This window comes from Temnothorax longispinosus, unplaced genomic scaffold (genome assembly GCF_030848805.1).
Source record: "Temnothorax longispinosus isolate EJ_2023e unplaced genomic scaffold, Tlon_JGU_v1 HiC_scaffold_302, whole genome shotgun sequence".
NCBI lineage: Eukaryota > Metazoa > Arthropoda > Insecta > Hymenoptera > Formicidae > Temnothorax > Temnothorax longispinosus.
This window is the reverse complement of record NW_027270124.1, coordinates 5049-13108: the sequence shown is the minus strand read 5'-3', so window position 1 is coordinate 13108 and position 8060 is coordinate 5049. Positions and strand designations below refer to the sequence as shown.

The following is an 8060-nucleotide window of genomic DNA, read 5'->3' as shown; positions in this document are numbered from 1 at the left end:
GGTCTTACGGTCTTACATACAGGTCTGGAAACTTGTAGGGTGGGGAGTGACTCAGATAGTGAGGCAAAATGGCGAACTTAGGGGGTGAGCCAATCAAATTAGGCCGCGTTTCGATGCATGTTCAAAGTGCTATTGGCGTTATTCTATCCTTGTTTATGCGTGTGCGTGTGCGTGTGCATATAGATATATATACATATATACATACATACATACATACATATTATATATATACATATATAATATGTATGTATGTACATATGTATATATGTATGTATGTATAATTGTATATATATATATTATATACCTTTGTACATTGATATATATAATACCTTTGATATATAATTTTATATAATTGTATATAATTCTATATAATTAATACATAACCTTATGCAAATGCGAAAATGCAATCGACAAAACTGTTTAAATAATTCACACTTACATCAATGAGAATTTTTCCATCTGGACCACGCTTCTCTAATTTTCGCACGATGCACGTTGGCTCAAAATGACGCTCACACACATGTTGCGACGATTTCAATACTGCAATGCCGGGAATTGCAGATTCCCATTTTTTACGCAATTCTTCGTCCTGAGGCACTTTAAAAACAGAACATTTTTTCTGTATTGTCCTTAAATTTCTTCCAGCAATTCGGCACAATGCACGCTTTTGGCATTGTATTTACAATTTATGTTAACTTTCACTCATACAAGTTTCAAAGATTTTCACTGATTTCGAATTTTGACACACGATCACCACCATTTGAACATGGTCACGGTCGGCTCAGTTTCCCGTCCGTCCGATAGGTTTGCTCCAATACTGGGGTCTACGTGCCTCACTAACGGTGACACCCCCACCACTTAAAAACACAGGAGTTTCCAGACCTGTATGTAAGACCGTGGTCTTGCACCAGCCGTTGGCTAAGGGGAATCAAATAAATTTAATACTTCAAAGTATATACTACACACTTTCATTCAATTAAAGTATTTTTTTAATCTATAAACATTAAATTTTAAAGAGATTTCTTGAGTCCAATTGAAAAAAAAGTTTAGATATTTTTTTCTCTGTTAGATTCGACAACTTTCATATTAAACATTTTTTCCAAAATGCATTCTTTATGAGATATATACAGGGTGTCCGAAAAATCGCCTACTCCACTTCGGGAGGTGATTCGGGACCCAAAAACAAGCAAAAAAGTTCATACAAACATAGGTCCGGAAATGAGCCGTTTCCGAGTTATAGCCACTTTTATGTTCAAAAATCGTAATTTAGAATCCGCTTGGCATCCCTCTTTCTTAATTATTTCTTAAATTAAAATTTTTATTTTTAAATATTTTTAATTTTTTAATTTTTTATTTTTTTTTCAATTTTTCAATATTTGTAACGATTACATTATTTTAAAAGAAATCAGTTGTTTTTACGGCTACTTGAAATCAGTTGTTTTCACGGCTATTCAAAATCAGTTGTTTTCACGCCTATTCAAAATCAGTAAGTAAATCACGGCTTTTCAATGGCTACGTTTACACCCTGAAATTAGGCCGCGACCTGTACCTCAAATTCGACCTAAATTATTTAGCCCGCCTGCTGTAAACAGTTGATAGACGACCGGACCTGGCTTCAGATCATCAGGCCGCGTATTTTAGTGGCTACGTTTACACCCAGCGACCTGATCGCGGCCTGACTTATATTGTGACCCGAAGTAGGTCTAGTCATCATTCGTTTACACCGAGAGAGACTTAAAAATTGACGGGATCGTATTTGGGATCGCCCTGAATCTTACCATATTTGACAGCTCAGTCTGAAGTTACGCCTTTAGATATTTTTGATCGTTTGATCGTTGACAGTTTGACAGAATTAACAAGTGTTGTATTCATTAAGTTCGAATCAAGTTCATTAATTTTATATAATGACACCCGAGGAGTATTTTATACAGTTTTATTACCAATTTATTTTTGAAAATAATAGAAGAAGAAATCTTCTTTTTATGAATATTATGCGTAAAAGAAGACAGATGTGGGACAGAATTAAACGATTGCAGAGGCTCCAAATGGCAATGTTTACGCATTATGCACGCATGTTACCAATGAATAACATTTTGGAAACGTATTTAAACGCAATAAGAGTTGAAAGAAGTATATGGATGAAACCGAGGAGTAACCATTTTTGGAGTGAAATTGTTCTGACGACGTACACTGATTCAGATTGGCTAGAAAGTTTTCGAATGCGAAAGGATACATTTGATTATCTGTGTTCGTTGTTACAACCGAATTTGGAGCCAAAGCCTCTTTTATTGAAATCAAGAGAACCGTTATCAGTTCAGAAACAAGTCGCTATTGCATTATATAAAATGGCAAGTTGCGCAGAGTATCGGGTAGTTGGAAACGTATTTGGCATCCATAAGTCCACTGTAAAAAAATGTTTGTATCGAGTTGTAAATGCGATCAATGAATTGATAATGCCAGATTTTCTGCGAATGCCAAATGAAATTGAAGCTTCTGAAATAGCATCACGTTTTGAGAGAATTTCCCACATACCGCAAATTATCGGATGCATCGACGGTTCTCATATACCCATATTAGCACCTTCAGAGGGTTATCGGGATTACGTTAACCGTAAGGGTTGGCCTTCTTTTAATTTACAGGCAGTTGTCGATGACAAATGCAGGTGTGTATTATTTACAATTTATATTAATCACAGGATGATACTGTAGGTCATAATTAATAAATCTTCTTATGTACAGATTTAGAGATATTTGTATTCGCCACCCTGGAAATACTCATGATGCTGCAGTATTTAAAGACTCCAATTTATACAGAAATGTTAAAAATATTATTCCACAGGTAAAGTAACAATTAATATATTTTTTTATTTATACCTTATCACATGTCTGAATATTATTTTATAATTTATATTTTAGACCACGCGAAATATCAATGGCTTGGAAGTACCATATTTTATCGTCGGAGACCCAGCGTACCCACTTTTGCCATGGGTAATGAAAGGCTATCCTGGTACGGTTACAGCCGAACAGGAGTCTTTCAATGTTTATCTCAATTCAGCGAGGGTTGCAATAGAAATGGCATTTGGGCGGTTGAAAGGACGTTGGAGAATACTTTTAAAAAGGATTGATGTTAATTACTTGTTCGTTCCAAACATTACGAGTGCTTGTTGCATTTTGCAAAATTTGTTAGAAATAAAAAATGAAGCATTTATTCAGCAATGGCTTAATTATGTGGCTGAAGCACAAAGAATATATCAACAGCCAAACGATATAGGTAATCGGGAACGTGACGACATCACTGGATCACGTATTCGTCAGCATTTAACAGACTACCTGTCGACACATTACCCGCTTCGTAAAAGTATGTTACGATAATTATTGTACGTTACTAAAATAAACAGAGAATACAATAAATATAGTTTTTTTATTTGTACATGTATATTTACTTCATATTATTAAAATCAAATAAACGCGAAGTTAATTGTGGTGAAGACATTGGAGTACTTGTCTGAAAAGAATGTCCGTAAGATGATGAAGGTAAAGATGAAGTTGTGTATATTGACGATGAGGATGACGTTGATATTGGGGGAGATGGTTCTGGTAAGCCACATGAATTTATGAATGGGGCAGATAAATGAAAAGGAATTGGAGTCGACGAGAATGGTGGACGAGGATAATTTTCATGAAAATTGCTTGGATACGGTTGCTGAAAGTTCCTATGTTGCATTGCTTGCATTCCTGCCATAAAGTTATTTAACATTTTAAGTTGATGATCATGTTCCTTCTCTAACATTTCCTTTTCCCACTGACGTTGAGACATCATTTGCGCCTGCGTGGACTCATTAAACATATCCATTTGTTTTTCAATTACTCCTTGCATTTGCTGTGCCTGACATTTAGCAAAAACTTCTGCGAAGTTCTGCGCCAATTTCACCTGTGTATACCGCCCTGAAGGTAAAAACTGCAATTATCGCCCGTTTTTGTATTAAAAAACAATATTATGTAATCTAGCTAAAATAACTATTATATATATATATATATATATATATATATATATATATATATATATATATATATATATATATATATATATATATATATATATATAATAGTTATTTTAGCTAGATTACATAATATTGTTTATATATATATACATATATATATATATATATATATATATATATATATATATATTATATATAGAGAGGTAAAAGTTATAAGTCATAGTGGTGTAAGTCAAATTCTTTTAAATTTTTTCTCGCATGGATAGATGCAATCTATACAATATATAAATTGCATCTATGCACACGAAAAAATATTTTTAAAAATTTGACTTACACCACTGTGATTTTTACCCCTCCATATATTATATATATATATATATATATATATATATATATATATATATACACACACACACACACACACACACACACAGGGTGAATCATTTTAATCAATCCACGCAAATATCTTGAAAAGGAGTTTTTCAAAGAAATCTTTTAGAAAAATAGTTTATGACTTCTAGGGGAACATAAGATGGTGTTATTGATTTGACCTTAGATAGTCGTTTGAAGATCACATAAAGGTCACCTTTAATTTCTTAAATGGAATCCCTTATATTATGGTATATCGTTATGTCCCCCTCGAAGTCAAGAAACTTTTGTATAAAATGTTTTTTTGAAAAACTTTTTTTTCGAGTTATTCGCGTGGATTGATTAAAATGGTCTACCCTGTATATATATATATATATATATATATATATATATATATATATGATGGGATGATTGGAGATAAAACTTTAAATCAGTCATCGAAAAGAACGAAATCGGAAAAAGTTAAAGGATTGAACTGGATAGACATCGAAACACAGATTTTTATTGAATTATGCATAGAAAAACGAATAATTCAATTAATAGACGGAAAGCGCCATAAGCAATATAGATATATACAAATCACTAGAATCGAACATGAAAGAAATGAGTTTTATTAAAACTGGCGCACACAAATAAAAACCAAATTAAAGCATTTAAAAAAGGCATACTTTAAATGTAAACGAAGTAACAGCGTTAGCGGTGCCGCCCGTATAAGTTTTCAATTTTACGATATATATATATATATATATATATATATATATATATATATATATATATATAGATGGAATATAAAAATACTAACCACTTGTTTTTTTAGCAGATTTTATGTTTTCTTTTTCTTCTTCTCTTTCTTCTATTTCTACTTCTACATTAATCAAAGAATCTTCCATATTTGATGCTTCATCCACAGGCAATACTAAAAATATATTGTATTAATAAAGAACAAGATAACTAAATAATAATCAAAGTTAATACAAATAAGTTTCTTCTTACTTTGATTATTGGCATCTTGGGCACTAGATGAATCAATGCCATGATTGTTAATTGCTTCAACGGATGGCCTTCCGCCAAGAAGTTGGTCCATCGCATCATAAAATTTAAAACTCATACGGGCGGCACCGCTAACGCTGTTACTTCGTTTACATTTAAAGTATGCCTCTTTTAAATGCTTTAATTTGGTTTTCATTTGTGCGCCAGTTTTAATAAAACCCATTTCTTTCATATTCGGTTCTAGTGATTTGTATATATCGATATGCTTATGGCGCTTTCCGTCCATTAATTGAATTATTCGTTTTTCGATGCATAATTCAATGAATATCTGTGTTTCGATGTCTGTCCAGTTCAATCCTTTAACTTTCGTTCTTCTCGATGACTGATTTAAAGTTTTATCTCCAATCATCCCATCATCATCACATAATTCAGAAACAGGAACAGGGGCAGGAACAGGAACAGGGGCAAAAACAGGAGGAACAGTGGCAGGAACAGGAACAGGGGCAAAAACAGGAGGAACAGTGGCAGGATCAGGAACAGGGGCAGGAACAGGAACAGGGGCAAAAACAGGAGGGACAGTGGCAGAAACAGGAACAGGGGCAGGAACAGGAACAGGAACAGGAACAGCAGCAGTTGCTGAACAAGAATTTTTCAAAAAACTTTTTGAACACGACTTTTTATTCATTTTTTAAATATATAAATCGCTTGACGGCTCTTGTCACTCTTGTCACTCTTGAAACTGCAGCAAATCCGAACAAGCAAATAAAGCTTTTAGGACGTGTTGCGCGTTTACACCGCAAATGATAACGGCTTATTTCAGGTCGGGTCACTAAAATACGATACCTGACTTGAAGCCAGGTCCGGTCGCCTATCAATTGTTTACAGCAGGCGGGCTAAATAATTTAGGTCGAATTTGAGGTACAGGCCGCGGGCTAATTTCAGGGTGTAAACGTAGCCATTCACTGATGTAATGGCACGCGTAATATATACGTATATTTTAACACATTCATTTATTTTATTTTTGTATCGCCTTTTTAAAATTTGGTTTATAAAACTTACATTTATCGCAATTTATACACAAAGCTGTAGTACTGGTTTTGTTATAATCTTAAGAAATATTTATTCTTCACGTGTCACGTATATCTCTTAAAACGTTTATTTTTGCACTGCCAAGAATGCATACGCGACAAGACCACGTCTCAAGCTTTCATAAGTTTTTCGTGTTTTTTTTTTGTAGTATCTAAAACGTTTATATAAATAATTTTACACATATCTTTTTTATTAGTGATGAGACAAAAAAGATTTATTTTTTATCTTTTTTGCACGTTTTATATAAGTAGCTTTAAAAGTACGGAGAAAAATATGTCACGAAAAGCAGTTTGAATAAAATATAAATATTGTCAACAGTAACCATTTCTATGATAATCGCTGTGCTGTGGTGCCAGAGTACCTAGCCTGAATACATAGACGCGAGATGGAGCAATTTATAAATTTAGCCTGATACATCGTGTCGTTCGCAGGAAACGCGTGCTCGTGCTGCTGGACGACAGAAGCATATTATCTAAATTCGTTAATTATCATAATTTGAGAAGGCGCCTATATACAAACGTCGAAAGCATCATGCTCGCAGAATTTACACTTCGCATTACACGTATTTTTGATATATTTTGTAGCTATTTCAATTTGCAGAATTATCTTCAAATATATCGCGATAAAAAAAAACACTTTTATTTTGATATGATTCATGTGACATGTAAGGAGGTAGATTGCCATGATTGAGAAGATTCATTAATGCAACTGAACAAATTTATTAATGTAAATTGGTGGTAAATTGGCATTTGGCATTCTAAGAAACAACAATTCGAGTTTTGCGATCATTGCGCTGGCACACGCATTACGCACTGTGTGACGAACACGCGCATTGTAGGCGTTAACCATGCTCCCAACAAATGTGGTTAAACTTCGTCACCAGACCGAACGCTTCAGCGTCCGAGATCAAGTTTCCCGTCTAATCGGAGAGTTTTCTTTTTTTAAAGCCAGCTCAAGATGCGTGATAAAATGAAAATAACGAAATAGATATAATGATAACGTGCCAGGTTAATATTCGTTTCAAGCGGGCTGTTCCCTATAAACTGTGCAAGGTTCGTTGTCTTCCGCCGACGATTCTTTTTGTTACATACAGATATAGTACAAACCCCGTCACGTCGCGGGCTGTTCATGCTACATCGAACAAGATGTCATGTTGATAAAGTCCCTCTAACTGCGAAAAATTCCAAGGCTTCGTTGTCTATCCCGCCGACGAAATCACCACGACCTGGAAAAAGAATAAAGAATTTCCGCCAACTACTCGACAAATCATGAAGCAATCCCTAATCTCCCTGAATCAACATTGCTACTCTGATCCTGTTTTGAAATGTAGAAACGCGGGCATGTACTTCGGATATACTTAAGCGCTTAAGACTACAAGCAAAGTGTTGTAATACGTTACTTCCGGTCAAACATTCATAAACGTTTAAGTGTTGGGGAGCCGAGAGTAAGGACACTTTTCAAGTGAATAACAAGAACATAACGTCGCGTCGTACCGTCTCACCGAAACGTTTTTCAAAGCCACTAGAACAATCATTAATCGTCATATCGTTCGTCAATATTGTCAAATAATGCAATATAAAGCTTTTGGAGAATCATTCTTATTTTGAAT

General features: G+C 34.3%; 2 protein-coding genes across 2 annotated transcripts; one reads left to right on the top strand and one right to left on the bottom strand.

Annotated features, from left to right (window-relative positions):
- Positions 1–2352: 2352 nt before the first annotated feature.
- LOC139824245 (uncharacterized) lies at positions 2353–3374 on the top strand. The gene is made up of 3 exons (XM_071796756.1): positions 2353–2662; positions 2739–2838; positions 2916–3374. The coding sequence occupies exons 1-3, from the start codon at positions 2454–2456 to the stop codon at positions 3372–3374; spliced, it is 768 nt and encodes a 255-aa protein (XP_071652857.1). The 5' UTR covers positions 2353–2453.
- A 67-nt stretch (positions 3375–3441) lies between these two features.
- On the bottom strand, positions 3442–6320 carry LOC139824244 (uncharacterized). The gene is made up of 3 exons (XM_071796755.1): positions 5366–6320; positions 5175–5288; positions 3442–3947 (listed from the first exon to the last, which is right to left on the bottom strand). The coding sequence occupies exons 1-3, from the start codon at positions 6045–6047 to the stop codon at positions 3442–3444; spliced, it is 1302 nt and encodes a 433-aa protein (XP_071652856.1). The 5' UTR covers positions 6048–6320.
- Between the last annotated feature and the right edge of the window lie 1740 nt (positions 6321–8060).